This window comes from Ranitomeya variabilis, chromosome 7, assembly GCF_051348905.1.
Source record: "Ranitomeya variabilis isolate aRanVar5 chromosome 7, aRanVar5.hap1, whole genome shotgun sequence".
Classification (NCBI taxonomy): Eukaryota; Metazoa; Chordata; class Amphibia; order Anura; family Dendrobatidae; genus Ranitomeya; species Ranitomeya variabilis.
This window is the reverse complement of record NC_135238.1, coordinates 78473269-78497731: the sequence shown is the minus strand read 5'-3', so window position 1 is coordinate 78497731 and position 24463 is coordinate 78473269. Positions and strand designations below refer to the sequence as shown.

The following is a 24463-nucleotide window of genomic DNA, read 5'->3' as shown; positions in this document are numbered from 1 at the left end:
ATTTTTCTGACCATAAGACGCACTTTTTTTCCTCCAAATTAGGGAGGAAAGTGTGGGTGCGTCTTATGGTAGGGATGTAGCATGTGGGGAGGGGGGCAGCAGCGAGTGGGATCGCAATGATATCCCACTTCAGGAGGCAGAAAAATGTCCCCACTGCCGGGAATCAGCTGCTGGGGAAACCACGTGGTCCCGATGATTAAGTGCAGTGAATATTCATTAGCTACTCCCCGCCCACCTATCAGCTGAGCAGTGAGCCGGAGCAGCAAATTAATACTGCACTTAAGCAGGGACACACATGGCTTCCCCAGAGCCGATTCCTGCAGCAGCTGGGGAGATCAGTGTGTCCGGGGGAGGAGGAGGCAGCAGCAGCAGGGGCGAGGAGTGAGGAGATCGCTGGTACCTGCCTGGGCTGGAGCTGAGTGCTCTGCAGTGTGCACAAGGAGGACCTGTGATGATGTCAGAAGTGGGCGGGCTGGAGCATCACATGGCAGCACAGAGCCCTCCCTCTTCTTGACATCATCACAGGTCCTTCAGACTCCAACACTAGAATCTGCTGGCTTCCATTACCTGTGCTGTGGAAAGGCAACGAGGGAGGGCTCTGTGTACAGTCATGGGATGCTTATACCTCACCACAGGCTGGCTGCCACAATTAAGAGGTTAGTCTTTCCAAAACACAATAAAGCACTCTGCCACTCCTTTAGTGAACTATAACTCCCAGCATGTCATAGGATCTACAGGACATGCTAGGAGTTATAGTTCTCCCATGGGATTTTAAAGCAGCACTCCAGTGTTATTTTGCAGTGCTGGAGTGGTGCTTTCAATATAAGTCCTGTGCCCCCATTCTTATACTCACCCTCCAGCATCTTCATATAGTGCTTCACAGACACCACACTGGTCCTGCAGCGTCCAACATAATAACATACTATTATATATAATAACACCACATATAATAGTATGTTATTAAATATTTTACCACATTTTTTTGCTTCAAATATTTTTTTCCCTATTTTCCACCTCTAAAACCTGGGTCCGCCTTATAGTCCGGTGCGTCTTATAGTCCAAAAAATACGGTAAATAAAAAAGAATCTAGACATGTTTGGTGTCTATGAACTTGTAATATATTTGAAAAAACTGACTGTCACATCCATACATAGACTAAGTGTGAACAGGTGCTGAACCTAGAGTAACCAACTCATATACAGTCAAGTAAAAAAGGCAGCACACTGCAGCGCTAAGACAAGCAAACATGAAACATGAAAACTGAACTGCATTACTGCACTTGAAATATGAAAAATGAGAGCGTTTAGCGCATAAAAATGGCCAATTTTATGTGTACCTGATAGCAACTTTACGGCATCTCTCTTATATCAGGTCCTACGCTTGCCTTCCTCGCTGAGAATAAACGTCTCCTTTTTCCGGATCCGGCACCTTCCAGCTCCCATAGGCCTTCATTGCAGCAAACAGCCGGAAGCGCCGGAGCCAGCGCTTCAGACTTTTTCGCCGGAGACAAAAAACGTTGCAGTAGACGTTTTTTTCAGAAGCCAGAATCGGCAGATTTGCCTGATCCGGCGAAAACCGGACGAAACGCAATGTCATCCGGTGCAATCCGGCACTAATACAAGTCTATGGGAAAAAAACCTGATCCGGCGGCAACATTCGCCTGATCCGGTTTTTTGAAAATTAGCCGGATTTAGCCTGACGGCGAAAACCTGATGTGTGAAAGTAGCCTTAGTGTTTCTTATTTCTTAAGAAGCCTGCCTACTCTGCACTCATTACTTGTATTGATTGTAACTGTTTGAACTCATTACCTGTATAAAAGACATCTGTACACACACTGAACCAGTCACACTTGAACCTCTCCACCATGCCCAAGACCAAAGAGGTGTCTAAGAACACCAGGGACAAAATTGTAGACCTGCACAAAGCTGGGATTGGCTACAGCAAAATAGGCCAGTTGGTGAGAAGGTAAGAAATGTTGGCACAGTTATTAGAAAATGTAAGAAACACAAGATGACTGTCAATCTTTCTCGGTCTGGGGCTCCATGCAAAATCTCGCCTCATGGGGCAAGGATGATTCTAAGAAATACACAGGAGGACCGGGTCAATGACCTGAAGAGATCTGGGACCACAATCTCAAACATTATCGCTAGTAACACATTATGCAGTCACGGATTAATATCCTGCAGGGTATGCAAGGTTCCCCTGCTCATGCGAGCACACGTCCAGGCCCATTTGAAGTTCGCCAATGACCATCTGAATGATCCAGAGGAGACATGGGAGAAGGTCATGTGGTCAGATGAGATCAAAATAGAACTTTTTGGTATCAACTGCACTCGCCGTGTTTGGAGGAAGAAGGATGAGTACAACCCCAAGAACACCCTCCCAACCATGAAGCATGGTGAAGGAATCATCATACATTGGGGGTGCTTTTTCTGCAAAGGGGACAGGACGACTGTACCATATTGAAGGGAGGATGGATGGGGTCATGTATTGGGAAATTTTGGCTAACAACCTCCTTTCCTCAGTAAGAGCATTGAAGATGTGTCGTTGCGGGGTCTTTCAGCATGGCAATAACCTGAAACACACAGCCAGGGCAACTAAAGAGTGGCTCGGTAAGAGTGGCCTGAAACCAAAAAAAAAATGTTTGGAGGGAGGTGAAACCCAATGTGGCCAAGCGACAGTGCCGAAACCTCAAAGATCTGGAGAAGATCTGTATGGAGGAGTGGGCCAAAATCCCTGCTGCAGTGTGTGCTAACTTGGTGAAGAACTACAGGAAACGTATGACCACTGTGATTGCAAACAAAGATTTCAGTACCAACAAATGGTCGGTAATAGGTTTTTCTATAACATAATATCAACTACTTATTTTATGCAATAAAATGCAAATTAATTATATAAAAATCATACAATGTGATTTTTACATATATTTTTTTAAGATTCTGTCTCTCACAGTTGAAGTGTACCTACGATAAAAATTACAGACCTCTCCATTTTTGGAGGTGGGAAAACTTGCAAAATCGGCAGTGTATCAAATACTTATTTTCCCCACTGTATATCAATAAATGTAACTCTTGTCTGTCCCCACCGCCTTTCGCAAAAGGTTTCTAGCTCTCCATCCACCATTTCTTCGTGTTTTAGATACATTCCCACTATGTGTTCTCTCCTGGCTTCAAAACCAGTCTGTGTCACCCACAGCAACCCATCGCAGCACAGCTTTCATTTTACGTGACCAGTTTATAATATGAAAGCTGAGCTCCGATTGGCTGCTGTTGAGAGTTTCTATTTCTGACAGGAAAAAGGTCAATTTTTATTTATATTGCATGTATGTGGAGGCCATAAACAAATATGGAAATAAATAGTCATGCTTTAGTTGGAAAAACCCTTGCTGGTTTGGTGGCTCATATTTTTTCACTCGCTTTGCTTTGTCCATCACACAAAAAAAGCGGCGCTGCCGAGAGGAGGATTGCAGTTCCACCTTTAACAGCAGCAAGATCACAGTGCTCATGTCCATGAGAAAGGCATGAACTGTTACTCTGCACAGTAAGTAGAGGATACCCACTATACAAGAACTGCTGCTATCCACTCAGCATGTGTAACGTTCCATGACCGAACTACAGGAAATATCCATGGACCACCAGGTGGGCAAAAATCCTCTGACATGTTGAATTTCAGGGGGTGATACATAATAAGCAGTGAGCACTTTTGGAAAGTAATTGCATTTGACAACTGGATTTAGTTTAGTATTTTAAGCCCCTGAGCTATGATTGATAATGTGGGAATAATGTCAAGCGTTCTCTCAATATTGGACACATTAAAAACATATTAACAGCAAGAACCAAATCTTTTCAGTAAGGAAAATCCAAGAGGAAAAAATGTTCTCTGCATGGCCAAAATCAACAGCATTTAAACCTGGATAACAATATGTAAAATCAACATTAACATCAATCTTATCTTACGACTTATTGGCAGACCTAAAAAGAAACATGACAATTTTCCATATAAAATCTGCTTAGCATCCCTAGCTAAGTTTACTGCAATAGCTACTGAGCAATTAAAAATAGATAACAAATTAGATAATACAGTATGTGGAGCACCCCCACTGCCGCAGGGCCGAGGGGTACCCGGTACCGGGCCTCTCTGTCTCGGTCCTGGGGTTGTCACGGTGGCTGGGCCCGGTCCGTGACCCTACTGAGGGGCGTCCAATGAAGGTGGAGAGTGATGTGAGGTTGTGGTGCGGTGCAGGTTGCAGTAAATAACGAAGACACCAGGTTGCAGTCTCTTTACCTCTTTACTGAAGGCTTCAGGATCCTCAGTCCGGAATACGGTTAACCGGGCTGCGTGAGTCCGGCCGGTCCGATGGCACCTCCAGAGTTCCCTTTGCAGGTGGAAATCTGTGCCTACCTTCTAGCGCTTGTGTGTTGTGGTCCTCCCCTGCTGTGCTTACGGGATAGTCCCCACAACTGTTGTGTCTGTTTCTGAAGTTCCCTCACAACTCGATTTTGATGTTCTTCTTCGTCCCCCCAGATGATATGGCTAGGACGCACCCGTATGACGGGTAGGCTCGGACCTCTTCCGGGACCCTAGTGTCGCCCCTCTCCAAATGTTGCCCCCTATGTCTTCTTAGGTGATTTGAGTGAGACAGCCCGCCTATAACTGACTGTCCTGCCGTAGGTTTGAAGTAAGGCCTGGAGCTCAATACTTCCTCGGCGTTCCGGCCACGCGCCTCAGTAGGATGTTGCCTCGTCTTACAGCACGACTCCTACTGGTGATTCTCCTTGTTGCGTTGATCTCGTTTCTCACTCAGCACAATAAACCTCGCTTCTTGTCCTTTCTTGGGGTACCGCCGCGATGAAGTGCAGGTGCGGTCCCGTAACGTTCTTTCTGTTCGCTAGGCCTCTGTCAGGATCCCACCCCTGACAGGGACCCCCCTGAATCTTCCCCTGCAACACCCTCTGCCACAGGATGTTGCCTGGTTCCAACCCAGTCAGCTTCTCTCTAACTTCCTATCTAACCCCCAGTTTTACCAGATTGTGAGGAGTGGCCTAATACATAGCACCCTTAGCTCCCCCTGGAGGCCAGACTGTGAAGTGTATTGGTGTCTGTGATACCTGGCCAGGTGGACTCCTTCAGTGCCATCAGACGTACCATAGCCCCCCTTAGCGGCGGAGCATCAGTACTGCAACGACCAGGACTCTGGGGTGCTGCATATGTCTGCAGGACCAGATACCCAGCCTGAGACCAATAATAGAAAACCATTCTTCAGACTAAATAAGAGGAATTCTCATTGTCTTTTTCTCGCTCAGTAAATAACATAACATATAGGAATACTTCCTGGCTTAGAAATAAAGCAGAGGGTTAGGCTCCAGCTGGATGATACCGCTAAAAAGCACATCCTGATGTGGTAACTATAGCTATGTCATTTGATGGTTGAGTTACAAGTCTATTCGTGAAGTACATATAAATATCTTCATATTTCCTTCCTTCCGCACTTCCTTCAAAGGTGAATTTATCATTACACATATATTGTTCCACAAGTGTTTATTTATGCTCAGTGATCTTCACTTTAGGTGTGCACTACTAAATAACATTTAAAGGATATGCACACCTTTGGGGAGCATCTATTTCAGGCACCTTTTGGCTTTTACATACTCTTTGCTTCCATGCACATTTCAAGTTTCTGAGTAAGTTAAGGGGTAAGGTTTCTCCTGGTGGAGAGTGACATACCAGCTCTGGCTTGTCAAGGTAAGGAGGCTTATTTGCCGTGCAATGCTCCTCTGGGAAATTTAATATGCAAATTGCCTCTTCAGAGAAAAAGACTTGACCTCTATAGCGCCACCTGTTGGAAGTAGCGATCCTACAAATCACAATCAACCCTTTAATGAGTCTTGCAATATGACTTAGGATAAAAGCCAAATCAGTGTCTCAATTCGCAGACACGGTGTTCCGGGCTGTTGGCCCTCGTCAGTCATATTGCAAGACTCGTTAAAGGGTTGATTGTGACTTGCAGGATCGCTACTTCCAATAAGTGTCACTACAGAGTTCAAGCCCTCTTTTACTCTGAAGAGGCAATTTGCATGAGTAAGTTAAAGAAGTTGTCCACTACTTGGACAAAATAATGCGATAAAATAATAAAGCTTATACTCACCTCCCGTGCTAACGTCGCTCCCGAGGTGTCAGCACTCGCTTTCCCCGGGGCTCTAGTATGATGTTGTGACACGTGACCCCGGTGCCCAATCAGCTCTGCCATCACTGTCCCCGCTTCCTGTTGAGCGGAGCATGAAGAGGAAGTCATAGATCAACTGCAGCCATGACTTCCTCCTTATGTTTGATTTGTCCAAAGGTGGAGAGAGTGACGCCTGCGCTGATCAGGCATCAAAGTTACATGTCACAACACCACATGAGTGCCCCGGGGAGAGCGAGTGGCGACACTGCAGGAACGGCGCCAGCATGAGAGGGGAGTATAAGCTTTAGTATTCTATGGGGGCCAAACATTTTGATAAAGAGGTTGTCCTAAAAGTGGACAACCCCTTTTAAAAGCCCCTTGATAGGAGAAGCCAGCATCAACAAATAAAACCACTTTATTTTCTTCCTTTTAACATAATAATACGAGCTGTACAAAAACACAGGAGAAAGTATACATGGAATTATGCTTTTCAGGCTCTTTCAGCCCTTAGTCATAGCATAAAGTGAGAAAAAGGAAACACGGGACTTAAATATAATTATTGCCCTGTTAAATTAGCATAAACACCTTAAGGTTAAGGGGGGGTAATAAAAACCGTTATATGTCCGCATACACCAAGTGTGAACAACCTAAAGAAATGGAATCCAAATACATAATGTTAATGGCAATAGAACAAGTTGCTTCAAATTGTTGGAATCAATGCCATTTTCTAAAAAAAAGTATATTTTTTCTCTCTCCATTTTCTCCTCCTTTTTCTTTTCTCTTTATTTTACCAATAGTTAAGGACAAATTCCTGTTATTTAAGACACCGGTACAGTGAGTGAAGAACAAATATCCAATATGCTTCCCTATTGAGGAGTTTGCTACACATATCAATTCCTCTAGCGAGTCTTATCATTTGTTCTATTACTTTAATTTTTAGAAGTATCTGAAGCATGCCCATTAGGAAAATGTATAGCAAAAAAATCGGCACTCAACTTAACATAATCAGACAGGTAATTTAAAGGTATCCACAAAATAGTAACAGAAGAAACCTTTCGGTCCTAAATCCGGACCTTCATCAGCCACAAGCTTGTATGTGAACGCTGCCTGTATAGGAGCAGTATAGCCCGAAAAACCGGTAGACCTGGAGGTATTAGGACAAGACGCGGTATCCACCGCTAGTCCTAATACCTCCAGGTCTACCGTTTTTTCGGGCTATACTGCCCATATACAGGCGTCGTTCACATACAAGCTTGTGACTGATGAAGGTCCAGATTTAGGACCTTTAAATTACCTGACGAAGGCACGATAGGTGAAACGCGCGTCGAGGCTTCCCTCTCCGCTCACAGCACGCCGGCATTCACCATCACCACTAATATGTCTCAAGGTAACTGCACACAATCTCTGTGATATATATGTATAATTCTGTTGCCTGGACTACATTATGTGCTCCCTAGCTTTTATTATGCATAGGGCTTGACCATGGGGGTTTATTCAATCCAATACTATGTGCACATTCAGGATCGTTTACCCCAGTATGATCATTTAGCACTTGCTGGCATGTGGTCAGAGTTGGGTGCTCGGATTTCCGTTATCTTTAGCATTGTTTTTGCCACCCACTTATGCTATCTTTTAGCTGTTGCTCTTCCCCTATACCTTTTTTGCCCATATATTGTTTGCATTCATAGTATGCTTATGTATATTTAATACTTTAATAAACGAATTTTGCATATCTACCATTCTTTCGGATACCTCTATTTTCTCGGCACGGACCCCTGGTCAATAACCACTTTATTATTAAGTATGATCCTTTTGGATCTAGTAATATCAGTTATTATCTGACAGGTCTGGTGCATTCGTGTTTTTTTTAGGTTTATATAGTTCGGCCTAGAGGTATGCCCCCTGTTGGCCGAGAGGGCACTATTGTTTAGAGGTTTCTTAATACTGTTGAGTGTATTGAGTAGAAAATACAGGCATGGGCTTTGTACAAGTTACTTACGTTGTATTCCAGGGTTTATATAACATTTGGGCACAGGTGTATCCATCTACTATTTTGATGGCTCCGTCGAGCATTCGTTTAGGATTACGTTCAGAAGTAGCTATGGTATTTTTAATGTATTCTGAAGTGGGATAACAATTGCATTTGATTGGAAACAGCTTTCCTACCGGAATACCTTGGATGACATGCAATGGATGGCCGGATTGTGCATGTAAAACGGTGTTGCACAAAGTGGTTTGAGAAAAAACGCTGTATCTCCTGATTTGGAAGCCCTTAGTGTGCCAAATAAAGTCAGATAAACGCATCCTTAGCTCCTATACCAGCAGTGATCCTCATTTCGCGCTGTGTCCCTCTGAGATCTCGGGACATGACACTGCTTATATCACATGAGCGTGCCGTCCATCACCGGGATAACAAAACCAGTGATAGGCTGCATCGCTCACATGACAGAATGTCACAGCGCTCGAAGCAGAAAAGCGGAGTTGTATCAATTACCTCTCAGGATGCTTTTACACCGGCTGACCACAGCAGTTAATCGATCTCTACATGCAATGCCAATTGATGGTCTTCAAACTCTGCTTAGACAGGCCGACCATGAACATGATTTTTCTTTGCGCATAGAATATCATTGTTCTCAGCAGCAAGTATCTTGTTTACACAGGATGATGTGCTGCCGAGAGTGATTTTTTTCAATGTATTTACCCATCCATTAAAGTATTTGGTCAGTATTTTATACCAGTATTTGTAAGCCAAAACCAGGAGTGGGTGATAAATACAGAAGTGGTGACGTGTTTCTATTATACTTTTCCTCTGATTGTTCCACTTCTAGTTTTGGATGGCTGCTGATGGGCTATAGCTTAAATACATCTGACACAACTGTGAGAATTGCACCCAATCAATGGCCACCGTGCTTACGTGACATGTCACATGACCATTGGGAATTGTAGTACCTACATCACAGATGTTGTGCCCATTCAGTAGCTATTTGCTTTTCTCTACTTGAAGGACATAAAGGGGTTGTCCAGTCAAAGTAGCCATTACCCTTGTGACTGCAGACTTCAAAATCATGACAGTATACGCTGTGCACACTGTCACATTTCCCATGTATGCTCAGTGCAAGTGGGCAGTATTTTGACCACATGAATGCAATTTTTGGGTCAAAGGACTTTTCTGGGTTTAAATGTTTTTGCAGTGTATATGCAGTATCTGTGTAAAAATAAAAAAATGAGTCTGACACTCCAGCGCTGCATCAGTCGTCTCATGCCATATAGTTCAAAATGACCTCTACGCACATCACACATTGTCAAGATTCGGCAGTCTGCAGTCATAGAGAGAGACTGCAGACTTTTCATGTCAGACTGAACAACTCCTTTAAGCACTTAAGATGGTGTTTCTCTAGTAGTCTAGTAGACAACCACATTAATGGGTTCAAGAAAAGACATGTATGGGACAACTCTTTACGTAGAATTAATAAAGTTACATTGTATTTGTCTATAATTGTAACTTATTGAACACACAGACAATATATTTTTATTACCAATCAATGAAAAAAAATCATTTAATTCCAAAAGATTCAGTTACTTTTTATGCAACTGTAAATAAATAAACTATACATTTTATAATTTGTGTTTATTTGCAGAGGTTTTAGGGTAGGGAATCTCTGTTCTCTGTGTATGTTCTCATAATGATCATATGTCTCTATCAGTAGTATAAACAATGTAACTAACATCTAACTGAAATACCAACTATGTCAGGTATGTAGTCTTACTCAACAAGGCAAGAAATGTGGGTGACATAATATCCACGAGTGCATTCCATTACATTCAGTTGCACAAAAGTTCAAGTGCATACAATTACAGTCAGCATCATGGTGGAAAATCAGCCTTCTGTAATAAAGGACTGAAGAGGTTGAATTACTTACGGATTCTACGGTTTCATGCTGGGAAAATCCAACGGGTGCAATACCATAGATGCATACAGTCAAGATGGTTATCAGTAGATGCACAACCGTAATCCAATAAGTGAAGAACGGCCTGAGGGAACAGAAATCTTATTTGTTATCACAATTATATGATGCGGAATTGCATAATGAAAGAAAACAAAACTTAAGCCTGCTATGGATGTCGGATGGGGATTAACCAAAATGTAAGGGTACCGTCACACAGTGCCATTTTCATCGCTACGACGGCACGATTCGTGACGTTGCAGCGTCGTATAAGTATCGCTCCAGCGTCGTATACTGCGGTCACACGTTGCAATACACAGCGCTGGAGCGATAATTTCATGACGTATTTGCGATGTAGAAGCCGTTGGTTACTGTGCGCACATCGTATACAACCTGTGTCACACAATGCAATCATGCCGCCACAGCGGGACACTAGACGACGAAAGAAAGTTTCAAACGATCTGCTACGACGTACGATTCTCAGCGGGGATCCGGATCGCAGTAGCGTGTCAGACACAGCGATATCGTAAATGCATCGCTGGAACGTCACGAATCGTGCCGTTGTAGCGATCAAAATTGCACTGTGTGACGGTACCCTAACTCTGAAATGCTAATGATGCCAGCCTATAAACATACTACGATGCCTATACACATACTATATCTGATGCCACCAATAAGTACAACATGCTGATTCCTCAAGTAGTATTGGTGTACCAAACGGCCAATCCCTGATTGAAGGCTGGCTGTTTCATTTGGCATTGCACCTGTGCAGTTGCCATTTTACTTGGGTCCGCTGCACCCTGGTAGTGCAATTGTATTGAGGCCCATTTAGACAGGTAAGCATCTCTGCTTGTTTTTGTTTTTTTTCTTGAATATTGGAGGATTTTTTCCTCTTTTTGTGGTCCTCAAGTAGTATAGTTGTATATGCAAGCTGTATCAGCACATTGTAATTTAGTGTATAACATTATTCGTGTCAGCCAGACTCTAAAGACGTCCAGATTTTGAGGCTGTTGCTTGGCAACTCGGAGCTTCAACTACCTCCATAAGTTTTCCATAAGTTTAATAATATTTTTTTATTCTCTTCAATCTTTTATCTAGCCAGAAGAAACGGTTTGTTTGTTTGTTTATGTGACTTTTATGTACTTATGTGTGCTATAATGCACACACAGACATATAAGCTCTAAATGTCATCACCTGTAAGGTAGTATACAGACTATATTAAAAGCAAAGATAACATTGGAATTCCTTAAAGTATGTACCCATTTTCTTACCCATTCTGTTTATCTAATTGAATATGACTGTACAAGAGACTATAACACTGGCCCATTTTAGCAGAGTAAATATTTGCAAATCCCAGTGTGCAAATGTCTGTACAATACATAGAGGAAATTCATAAAGCAAACAGGTTTACAGTGCAATGATTTCAATATAAACATAACCTCCATGCAAAATTTACAACACACTCTATTAACCTTTTCCGAGACAACCAGCTATTTATACAGTCATGAGAAAAATTAAGTACACCCTCTTAAAATGTTATGATTTAACATATCAAAACATAATGAAAAAAAAAAAGTTCATTAGTAGGCCTTAAAATAAGGTAAACATGCCTTCAAAAGAACAATACATGACAAATTACACTATCATTAACATTATTCATCTAACAAAAACTAGGCCAAAATACAGCAGCAGTTTGTGAAAAATTAAGTACACCCTTACTGCTGTCGTACAAAATGAAAATGCCCGTGATTAATTGCTCAAGAGCAAGTGTGGTCATATCGATAAAAGCAGAAGTATTGACAGTTTGCTGGTTTAGAATACTCAAGCGATAGTTACTACAATGCCATGGGGCAAAGACATAAGCAATTATCTTAGAGAAGTACCGTAATTGTTGCTGACCATCAATCCAAGAAAGGCTACAAGGCTATTGAAGAACAATTTGTAGTCCATCATTTTACAGAGTTAAATATTATTTACAAGTAGAAAACATTCAAGAGAGTTAACAATCTTCCCAGAAGTAATATACTAGCAAATTCACTCCAATTTCATCTTGTGCAAAGTTCAGAGAACACAAGAGTTCACATTCATGACAGTACAATTAGAAAAAGACTGAACCAGTGAAACCTGTTGGGAAGGGTTGCTAAGAGAAAAGCATAGCTAAAATTTGCAAAGTTGCATCTGAACAAACCACAAGGCTCCTGGAAAAATGTCTTTGGGACTATGACCAAAGTAGAGATGTTTGTCCATAATGCCCTGTAGCATGTTGGGAGAAAGCCAAACACAACATAACAGGATAAACACATCATACTAACCATCAAGCATAATGGTGATCATTTGGGCTTGTTTTGCGGTCATGGGTCCTCGGCACCTTGCAGTTATTGAATGTCTACCATGAACTCATTTGTACACCAAAGTATTATAGAGTGAAATCTGAATTTCTCAATACAAAATTTAAAACTTGGTCAAAACTGTGGCATGCAACAGGACAATAATCCCAAGCACATCAATAAATCTACATCAGAATGGCTGAAAAAGAAAATCAAGATGTTGCAAAGACCCAGTGAAAGTCCAAACCTCAACCTAATTGAAATGCTGTGACAGAACCTTAAAGATGTAGTCCAAAACTAAAGTTGACTTTAATCCAATATTATTTAAGGAAGTTGTGCACTTCTTTTACATTGATGCCCTATTCTTAGGGTAGGGCATCAATGTCTGATGGACTGGGGTCCGGAACTCAGCACCCCCACCGATCAGCTGTTATCGTGCCGGCGGCCGAAAGTACTTACTTGCGGACCTTGTCCGTCTACTTGTAGTGGATGGGGCTTGTTACTGCACATCCACCCTCTATTGAATTGAACTGGAGGCCGATGTGTAGTACCCCGCGGCGGCCACTACAAGTAGACAGCCAAGCTCCTCAAGCAACTGCTTCCGGCCGGCGGCTCCCACTTCCGATAGCAGCTGAACAGCTGGTGTGCCGAGTGCCGGCCCCCGACCGATCAGACATTCATGCCCTATCCTGAGGATAGGGCATCAATGTAAAAGTAGTGGACAACCTCTTTAATGTAATAATCTAACTGCTTTCAAAATCTACTTAGATTAAAAAGTCCCAACCATTCTCTTTCTAAATGCCACCAGTTTTTTTTTAACAGTTACACTTTGATGACATTTTGTTTGAGAATCCCCAGTGCATGCTGGAATGCTCAAACGGGATTACCTCAGGGAAAAATGTCGTGGTCATTGCCACAGTGGCTTCCCCACCATAAAACAATGAGTTGCATCTAATCTAGTCCCTAAAAAATACTAGGCTGTGTACCTATCCAATGTATGGATAAAAAAACAAGACCACAAGGGTGTGGATATAAGGCCCCCCAACACCACACACAAACCACTTAAGGGCAACCTAAATGCGATACAGAATTGGACCTGAATGCGATAAAGAATTGGACCTGAAACAAAGCTGGAAATGTGCCCAGAAAATCTGTACCGATAACACTGCAGACTCACCGTGATGTAGTGGCAACTCAGTGTGGAGTGAAGGATGCGGTCCGGATTGGGTGGCGGGATGGGTCCGGTAGGTGTGCAGGCAAGCGGGCAGGCGAGCAGGAAAGGAAACCGCAGAGTTGCATGTGCTGCGGAGGCTACGTAGAGCCAGGGACAGCTCCGGCCGGTAGCGTCCCTGGATACGAGCGCGAAAGAACAGGAGGGGAGGAGCTCGCTGGCACAGGGCTCAGCGTGTGACGTCACTGAGCTGGAGAATGGTACGGGGAGCCACAGGGACCAAACGACCAACGCGTTTCGAAGGGACAACTTCCTTCTTCATCAGCGTACCCTGATGAAGAAGGAAGTTGTCCCTTCGAAACGCGTTGGTCGTTTGGTCCCTGTGGCTCCCCGTACCATTCTCCAGCTCAGTGACGTCACACGCTGAGCCCTGTGCCAGCGAGCTCCTCCCCTCCTGTTCTTTCGCGCTCGTATCCAGGGACGCTACCGGCCGGAGCTGTCCCTGGCTCTACGTAGCCTCCGCAGCACATGCAACTCTGCGGTTTCCTTTCCTGCTCGCCTGCCCGCTTGCCTGCACACCTACCGGACCCATCCCGCCACCCAATCCGGACCGCATCCTTCACTCCACACTGAGTTGCCACTACATCACGGTGAGTCTGCAGTGTTATCGGTACAGATTTTCTGGGCACATTTCCAGCTTTGTTTCAGGTCCAATTCTTTATCGCATTCAGGTCCAATTCTGTATCGCATTTAGGTTGCCCTTAAGTGGTTTGTGTGTGGTGTTGGGGGGCCTTATATCCACACCCTTGTGGTCTTGTTTTTTTATCCATACATTGGATAGGTACACAGCCTAGTATTTTTTAGGGACTAGATTATATACTATCATCTATATCCTTGATTATCTGTTTATCACTTTAGCGCGGATCCATCCATTTGTTTTTATTTATTGTATTCCCCCACTGACAGTATCAGCCCCTTGCTGTCTTGGTTCCTGCAGCTCAGTGATTCTAGCCAGGCAGCGCTGGTGTATTTTTGTACATTACAATGAGTTGCATCTGTTTTGAGGGAAGGACTGATCTCTGATCTCCCTGAATGCCAGGCTCACCTTTTCAATCTACAGTGACCGTGCCCTCTCTTACTGGCTCGTAACTATTCACTAGAGTTGGCAAGGGAGCGCACTGCCACTGCACATTGAAAAGGAATATTGCAGTGAGCATATATCTCGTACTGAGTATGCACTGGAATTGACAACTGTGCTCAGAACAGCAGGGAGTAGACCAGCCTCACTGATGACGCTTCATTTTAGGGTGGGAAAGCAGCTGTGGTAATGACCGCAGCCCCTTTCCCTAGTGATGTATTCTTGACTGCACTGGGGATTCTCATACAAAACATCATCAAAATGGAGGTTTTAAAAAAAAAATTGTGTAAATAGCAGGCTCTGATACAGCTCTGCCTGTAATTAGCATTTTCATTCATATGCAAGTTAAGTATCACATGCTCTGGCCTTGAAAGAGCATTTAAAGTGGTTCTCTGGGACATTGATGGGCTATCCTCAATGTGAGACCTTACACTCCCACCAATCAGCTATTCCCAGTGTGGCCAGAAGTGCTTCGTTATGGAGCTGCACAACACAGCTCCATCAATGGTACAGTGGCCCCGGGTGAGATCTCCCGAGATCTTGGTGCCGAGATCTCCATCTGCGCATGCGCCACCTCCGGCTGGTAGCCATTTTCCTGGAGTTCAGTCCACCGCATAGGAAACCATGTAACTGTGGGGGCTCTGGGCTTTCACAATATGTCAGCAAAGCCCCTGAAGCACCGAACACCCGCAGCACTGAACACTCGCAGCAGCGCGCCGAACCGCACCGCAAATCCGAACACCCCCTCATCCCATCCTGCGGCCTGCAGCAAAGCTCCACTCTTGCCTCCTCCAGTGACGACCCTGGGACCCTGCTTCACCACAGCCACCATCTCCGGTAAGCAATAAGACGCATGGATTATAAGAAGCACCACCATTTTATTAAAAAAAAGGTTTTTTTTCCTATTTTTCTCCTCAAAATTTGGGGTGCGTCTTATAATCCGGTGCGTTTTATAATCCGCAAAATATTTAATAGCATTTAATTTATTTTATTAACATATATTCCACCTCGCTTTACAGACATTATCATTGTAATTATCATTATGGACAATGCTCCTCTACTGTACCTGACTGTTTCTAACAATAGATTACAGGCTTTGTACCAGTTCAAAATCCTATATAGAAAAGAAATACCATTAAATGTCCAATAAATATAATATTAATGAATAAAAATCATAAACCCAAAAGAATATTCATTAAACATATGATGAATTAATTATATCATTTTATTAATACATAAGGCAAAATGACAAAATACCATAATGGAATCAAGGAATTTTATTAAAATAATTTAAAATCAAGAATATAAAAGAAACTAAATGATTTAATAAACTTGTATGCAGGAGGCAGGGTATGTGAAGCCAATTCGTAAGTAAAAAGATATATAGAATGTAAAAAATATATAAAAAACATAAATTTCCTTTTTCCTTTTAAATATATATTTAAATTATATTTATTTTTAATATAATTATACGTTCTATATTATTTAATTTAGGGTTTATATTCACATTTTAAATTAATTTTTCACGTATATGACCAGCCACTATTTAATTTAAAAGGAAAAAGGAAATTTATATTTTTTATATGTTTTTACATTCTATATAACTTTTTACTTACCAATTGGCTTGACATACCCTACCCCTGCATACATGTTTATTAAATCATTTAGTTTCTTTTTAATTCTTGATTTTAAATTATTTTAATAAAATTCCCTGATTTTATTATAGTATTTTGTGTCATTTTGCCTTATGTATTAATAAAATGATATAATTAATTCATCATATGTTTAAGGAATATTCTTTTGGGTTTATGTACAAGTTCACACAGAATTATTTTTATTGTTCATTTGATTTCTAAAAGCAAAGTTAAACAATTTTTTAAATAGTCTTTGTTATAAAAATGTTCTAATGATTTGTTGCCGCATTGCTGGTAAGTCTTTTTGTTAGCGGAGTGCTTTGTAAAAATGGAAAACCATGTGGTTGTCAGCTCACCAGTCTGGGCGTAAAGTATCCAGAGTCCTGGGAGCCACGCATGGATCAAGTCAGAGCAGCTGCAATACATCATGGAAAGAAGACGGGTTTGCGATCCAGCGTTAGGCTGAATTCCAAGGTGGTAAAACTTAACATTTATTCAACATGTTAAAAAAGAACTCTGGGGAGCAATAGGACTAAAGTGCATGAGGGGTACTGGTACCAGACCTATGCGTTTCGGCTATGCACCTTATTCGTGGAGTTCTTTTTTAACAAGTCCAATAAATGTTATGTTTTTCATACACTTTATACAGTTAATAGCCTCTGTGTCTGTATTGCTACATACTTAGGCAGTGAACTGGTTCATGCAGCTTTACATGAACACCCGAGCCTTAAGGTACCTTCACACAGACAGCTCTCCAGCGACCAACGATGCCGAGGTCCCCGGGTAACCAGGGTAAACATCGGGTTACTAAGCACAGGGCCGCGCTTAGTAACCCGATGTTTACCCTGGTTACCATTGTAAATGTAAAAAAAACAAACAGTACTTACTCACATTCCGGTGTCCGTAACGTCTCCCGGCGTCTGCTTCCTGCACTGACTGTGAGTGCCGGCCGTAAGGCACAGCACAGCGGTAACGTCACCGCTGTGCTCTGCTTTCACTTTACAGCCGGCGCTCACAGTCAGTGCGGGAAGCAGACGGCGAGGGACGTGTGACAGACAGCAGAAGGTGAGTATGTACTGTTTGTTTTTTTTACATTTACAATGGTAACCAGGGTAAACATCGGATTACTAAGCGCGGCCCTGCGCTTAATAACCCGATATTTACCCTGGTTACCACTGTAAAACATCGCTGGCATCGTTGCTTTGGCTGTCAAACACGACGATACACGCCGATCTGACGACCAAATAAAGTTCTGAACTTTCAGCCACGACCAGCGATATCACAGCAGGATCCAGATCTCTGCTGCGTGTCAAACACAACGATATCGCTATCCAGGATGCTGCAACGTCACGGATCGCTATCGTTATCGCTGCAAAGTCGTTTAGTGTGAAGGTACCTTAACACTATGGCTGGTCCAAATAACTAAAGCAATTGTTACCATCCACCTCTCGTGTCTCCACTTTTCCTCATAGTTTGTAAGCTTGCGAGCAGGGCCCTCATTCCTCCTGGTATCTATTTTGAACTGTGATTTCTGTTATGCTGTAATGTCTATTGTCTGTACAAGTCCCCTCTATAATTTGTAAAGCGCTGCGGAATATGTTGGCGCTATATAAATAAAATTATTATTATGTTTTACTTACTTTAAATTCAGCCTGAGGCTGGATCACAAACCTGGCTTCCTTCCATGACCTTTGTAAAAATGTTGCAAATCCATCAGAATTTGCACTCTGTTCTCCAACTCCCCTCTCTGTCAGCTCAGTCAGGGGCAGATATGTCATTGGTGCAATCTGTGCAGCTGCACAGAGGCCCAAGTGGTAAGGAGACCCACTATCACCACCAAAGCAGGTAGAATTGTGCATTATAGTCAGCTATTGGACTGCAAAGGACCCACATAATATTCTTGCACATTGGCCCTTTATTGCCTATGTGTGTCATTGCTCTCAGTCCTATCGATAACAGCAGGAAGTGTGAAGGGTTGTACAAAGATCAATGTGAAAGCTTAGGATATAAAGAGAAAACAAACTATAGAAAAGGAGGAAAGCACATGAAGAGGAAATAATTAAAGTATTGCAGCTGTGCTGACATATGTGCTAATGAAGACAGCAGCATGGACACACACAGACATCACATTTAGCCTACATAACTGAGAAGGAAACGCAGACCTCACATTCAGTCTATATTACTGGGAGGGACACACAGACCTACCATCTAGCCTATGTTACTGGGCGTGACACACAGGTCTCACATCCAGCCTATATTACTGGGAGGGAAACAAAAACCTCACAATCAGCCTGTATTACTGAGAGAAACATACCTACCGTACCTCACATACAGCCGGAATTACTAGGAGGGAAACACAGACATCACAATCAGCCTATATTCCTGGAAGGGACACACATACCTCACAATCAGCCAGTATTTTATTTATTTTACTCATTTATTTAGTGCCATTACTTCCACAGTGTTTTACATACATTATCGGCACTGTCCCCGATGGGTCTCACAATCTAAAATCCCCATCAGTATGTCTTTGGAAAGTGGGAGGAAACCGGAGAACCCGGAGGAAACTCATGCAAACACGGTGAGAACATACACACTCCTTGCAGATTTTGTCCTTGGTGGGATTTGAACCCAGGACCCAGCACTGTAAGGCTGCAGTGCTAACCACTGAGCCACCGTGCTGGCCACTGAAAGGAACACATGGACCTCACATACACCCTATATTCCTGGGAAGGACACACAGATTTCACATGTCGCCTACATTACCAAGAGGAACACGCGGACCTCACAATCAGCCTATAACATTGGGAGAGACACACGGATCTCACAATCAGAAAATATTACTTTGAGAGACAACCACCACACATCCTGCTTATAATATTGAAAAATAAACTTCCACAGGGGAAAAGTCTAATACTTGGTTCAGACTGCAAACTACATGTCATGGTGTCTGAAAATGAATGAAGGGATGAATATTGCAGAAAGAAACATATGCAACTTTATTACCTACTAGCTGAAGAGCCCGGCGTTGCCTGGTCATAGTAAATATCTGTGGTTAGTTATAGCACCTCACTTCTCTTATTTTCCCTTCACGCCTCTCATTTTCCCCCTCACATCTTTCATTTTCCCCCTCACATCTCTCATTTTCTCCCTCACACCTCTCATTTTCCCCACGCACTCCTCTTATTTTCCCCCTCACTCCTCTCATTCCCCCCTAACACTTGTCATTTCGACCTCACATTTGTCATTTTCCGATCACTCCACTATTTTCCCTCACTCCTCTCATTTTGAACTCACACATTTTCATTTTCACCTCACACCTCTCATTTTCACCTCACACCTCTCATTTTCCCCTCAGTATATACATGTTTGTCGTCTTCCTTATATATAGTATACACCTGTATGTCATCTCCTGCATATAGTATATACCTGTATGTCCTCTCCCCTGTATATAGTATATACCTGTATGTCCTCTCCCCTGTATATTGTATATACCTATGTGTCATCTCCTCCTGTACATAGTATATACCTGCATGTCATCTCTTCTGTATATAGTATATACCTGTATGTCATCTCTTCTGTATATAGTATATACCTGTATGTCATCTCCTCCTATATATAGTATATACCGGTATGTCATCTCCTGTATATAGTATATACCTGTAAGTCATCTCCTCCTGTATATAGTATATACCTGTATGTCATCTCCTGTATATAGTATATACCTGTGTGTCATCTCCCCTGTATATAGTATATACCTGTATGTCATCTCTCCTCCTGTATATAGTATATACGTGTGTCATCTCCTCCTGTATATAGTATATACCTGTATGTCATCTCCTCCTGTATATAGTATATACGTGTGTCATCTCCTCCTGTATATAGTATACACCTGTGTGTCATCTCCCCTGTATATAGTATATATCTGTATGTCATCTCCTCCTGTATATAGTATATAAGTGTGTCATCTCCTCCTGTATATAGTATATACCTGTATGTCATCTCCTCCTGTATATAGTATATACCTGTAAGTCATCTCCTCCTGTATATAGTATATACCTGTGTGTCATCTGCTCCTGTATATAGTATGTACCTGTATGTCATCTCCTCCTGTATATAGCATATACCTGTATGTCACCTCCTCCTGTATATAGTATATACGTGTGTCATCTCCTCCTGTATATAGTATATACCTGTATGTCATCTGCTCCTGTATATAGTATATACCTGTAAGTCATCTCCTCCTGTATATAGTATATACATGTGTGTCATCTGCTCCTGTATATAGTATATACCTGTGTGTCATCTCCCCTGTATATAATATATATCTGTATGTCATCTCTGTCATGTCGGACGCTGTTCAGACCAGGTCGTCCGACAGACAGCGGTAATTCCGCTTTTGACCACTATTTACTCATTGGCGTCTGCTAGATTTTGTCTAGCCTTTCCGGGGTTAATTTACCTGATCCTCGGATTGGAAGCTGGGCCATTTCCATGGCCTTTAAATAGTTCTCCTGATCATTGGGCGTCGCCGATTATAGCTTCTGTCTTGCGTTGTTATCTCGGTCTGGAGTGGAGAGCTGGTGGTTGGAGATTCGTTGCTGGTGGTGTATATTCCTTCGTCCTATTTACTCCTTTCTATATTTGTGTTTATTTTGCCCTGCACATTTATAGTGTATTCCTGAGTGTCTGCGGCGTGGTGTATATTTTCCTTTACCCTTGTCTGTGCTAACTGTGGGTATTTAAGTATTACCTCTTCACTGGGTGGTGGGTGGAGGTTTCAGCCTAGGGCTGAGCTCAGGAGTTAGGGTGAGGTTCGAGGCCTGAACATGCACACCATCAGTGTAAACTTCAGGTAGAGGGTCAGTCAGGATTTCCCTAGTCTTAGGGAAATTGCAGGAGCCCGGGTTATTAGCTCTCGCTCACCAAGTCTCTCCCTGACATTATAATCGGCCCAACAACAAAGAAACAAAAACAAAAAAAAAAAGTGGTTTCTTTTTTTTTTTTTTGTCATGGATCCCATGACTTCCATAACCCGCCAGTTGGAGGCGCTGTCCCTACAGGTCACTGAGTTGAGGGGGGCAGTGCAGCAACAGGGACTAGCAGTGTCCAATGTGCAAGCTGGAGCGACAGGAAGAGTTACTGAGCCTAAATTTCCGTTGCCTGAAAAATTTGCTGGGGAACGCAGTAAATTTGTTTCTTTTCGTGAAGCTTGCAAACTATATTTCCGTATGCGCCCGATATCTTCGGGTAATGAGGCTCAGCGTGTGGGCCTGGTGTTGTCATTGTTAAGTGGGGATCCCCAAGCATGGGCGTTTTCTTTGCCATCTGATTCTGCGGCATTTGTCTCTGTGGAGAGTTTTTTTTCTTCTCTTGGGAAAATCTACGATGAACCTGACAGAATGGCTCTGGCAGAATCTAAGATACGCTCTATTCGCCAGGGGGAGCGAGTTGCAGAGGATTACTGTTCTGAATTTCGTCGCTGGGCGATTGTTACCCAATGGAATGATGCAGCATTGCGGAGTCAGTTTATACATGGGATTTCTGGAAGGGTTAAAAAAGCCCTTCTGATGTACGAGACTCCTACTTCTCTAGATTCTGCTATGAGTCTGGTTGTACGCATTGATCGCCGTTTGCATCAGGGGGAGCATGAGACACCGCCTATGGGAGAGGATTTAGGTTCACGTGAGGTTGCTGCAGGTGAGCACACGGAGCCTATGCAAATCGCAGGGGTGTCACATGTCAAGCATCGAGCCCCTGAGCTCAGGAAGCAGGGAGCCTGTTTTTACTGTGGTAAAACTGGTCATTTTATTAACATCTGTCCTCTGCTGTCTAAGAAAAACGCAACGGCGGAAAACTTCTGAGCTCAGAGGGTGTGGAGGAGACCAGTCTGAGCTTATGTATATCCTCCATGGTGGTTTCTCAGTGCATGCTCCCTGCTAAGGTTTTTGTTGCTGGCAGTGAGCTGCCAATTACTGTTTTTGTGGATAGTGGTTCAGCCACAAATCTCATTGATGAGGGGTTTGCGCGCACAGCAGGTTTTAGGATTGAAAAACAGTCTCATCCTATCCACGTGGTCACCATCAATGCTGCTCCTCTCTCTCAGGGGAAGATTACTGAATTTGTGGCTGAGGTGAAACTCCACATTGGAGTTCTACATTCTGAGCGGGTTACATGTAAGGTGCTCAGGAATCTTCCTGCTCAGGTGGTTTGGGGTTTTCCTTGGTTGTCTATGCACAACCCGGTAATTGACTGGAAAACTCAGGACATAACTCGGTGGAGCGAGTTCTGCCAGGAAAATTGCCTGGCCACATGTGTGGCTGCGGTGACTTCAAGCGTTCCGGAGTCACTTCAGGATTTTGTGGATGTGTTCTCTGAGAAGGGTTGTTCAGAGTTGCCGCCCTTATGACTGTTCTATCAGGTTTAAACCAGGGGCCAAATTACCCAAAGCAAGGATGTTTAACATATCCGGTCCGGAGAGACAAGCGTTAAAAGATTACATTGCGGAAAGCTTGAGCAAAGGGCACATCAGGCCGTCATCCTCGCCGGTGGCAGCAGGGTTCTTCTTTGTGAAGAAGAAAGATGGCGGATTGCGCCCGTGTTTGGATTTCAGGGAGTTGAACCAGATTACGGTTCGTGATCCATACCCTATGCCTCTGATACCAGATTTGTTCATCCAGGTGGCAGGTGCTAAGTGGTTCACCAAGCTTGACCTCAGGGGGGCGTACAACCTCATAAGAGTCCGTCAAGGTGATGAGTGGAAGACGGCTTTTAATACCCCTGAGGGTCATTTTGAAAATTTGGTTATGCCGTTTGGGTTGACTAACGCACCTGCAGTGTTCCAACATTTCATCAATGATGTGTTCTCGCATGTTTTGGGGAAATTCGTTATCGTGTACCTAGATGACATTCTCATATATTCTTGCGACCGTGAGGCTCATTTAGATCATGTCAGGCAGGTGTTACAGCTTCTCAGAGAGAATAAGCTGTATGCTAAACTTGAGAAATGTGTATTTTCTGTTCAAGAGTTGCCTTTCTTGGGTTATATTGTGTCTGCTTCTGGTTTTAAAATGGACGCCACTAAGGTGCAGGCGGTGCTGCATTGGGAACGTCCTGATAACCTGAAAGCACTTCAGCGGTTCCTTGGGTTTTCTAACTACTATAGGAAATTTATCAAGGATTTTTCCATCATTGCTAAACCGCTAACTGACATGACTAAAAAGGGTACCAATTTCTCTGTTTGGCCTGAGGCTGCTGTGCGCGCATTTGAATTTCTTAAGAACAGTTTTGTTTCAGCCCCCATTCTTGTGCAGCCAGACGTATCTAAACCATTTGTTGTGGAAGTCGATGCGTCTGAGGTTGGTGTGGGGGCGGTACTATCTCAAGGCTCATCTTTGAGTGGTTTACGTCCGTGCGCCTATTTCTCCAAGAAACTGTCGTCCGCCGAACGTAACTACGATATCGGCAACAGGGAGTTGTTGGCAATTAAGTTGGCCTTTGAGGAATGGCGACACTTCTTGGAGGGGTCGGTCCATCAGGTAACTGTTATTATTGATCATAAGAATCTGCTGTATTTGGAGTCAGCCATGCGTCTGTCCCCCAGGCAGGCTCGCTGGGCATTGTTTTTCACGCGGTTCAATTTTGTGGTCACTTACAGACCGGGGTCTAAAAACACTAAGGCGGATGCTCTGTCCAGGTGTTTTCCGGGGGGAGAACCTCGGGAGGATCCAGTACCCATCCTCCAAAAGGGTGTTGCGGTTTCGGCTCTCACTACCGAGGTTGAGGCTGAGATTGCCGAGGCTCAGGAGGAGGTACCATCTGAGCTTCCCGTCAACAAATCTTTTGTTCCGCTTCATCTCCGGTTTTGGCGGAGCATCATGATGCCGTCCTGGCTGGTCACCCAGGGGTTAGAGGTACCTTGGAGTTGGTGTCACGTCGGTTTTGGTGGCCCAAGATCCGACAGGACGTGGTCTCATACGTGTCAGTTTGTACCACGTGCACTAGGGCTAAGACGCCCCGCTCCCGTCCTGTTGGCACACTACTTCCTCTTGAGGTACCTAGTAAGCCATGGACGGAAATCTCCATG

General features: G+C 43.4%; 1 protein-coding gene across 3 annotated transcripts in view; it reads right to left on the bottom strand.

Annotated features, from left to right (window-relative positions):
- The window catches only part of RHBDF1 (rhomboid 5 homolog 1), a 270222-nt gene that overhangs the window by 34955 nt on the left and 210804 nt on the right, over positions 1–24463 (bottom strand). For all 3 annotated transcript variants that reach the window (XM_077275324.1, XM_077275323.1, XM_077275325.1), the window contains one exon: positions 10084–10195. In XM_077275324.1, coding sequence (XP_077131439.1) covers positions 10084–10195 — 112 coding nt within the window. The remainder of the gene's footprint in view (positions 1–10083; positions 10196–24463) is intronic.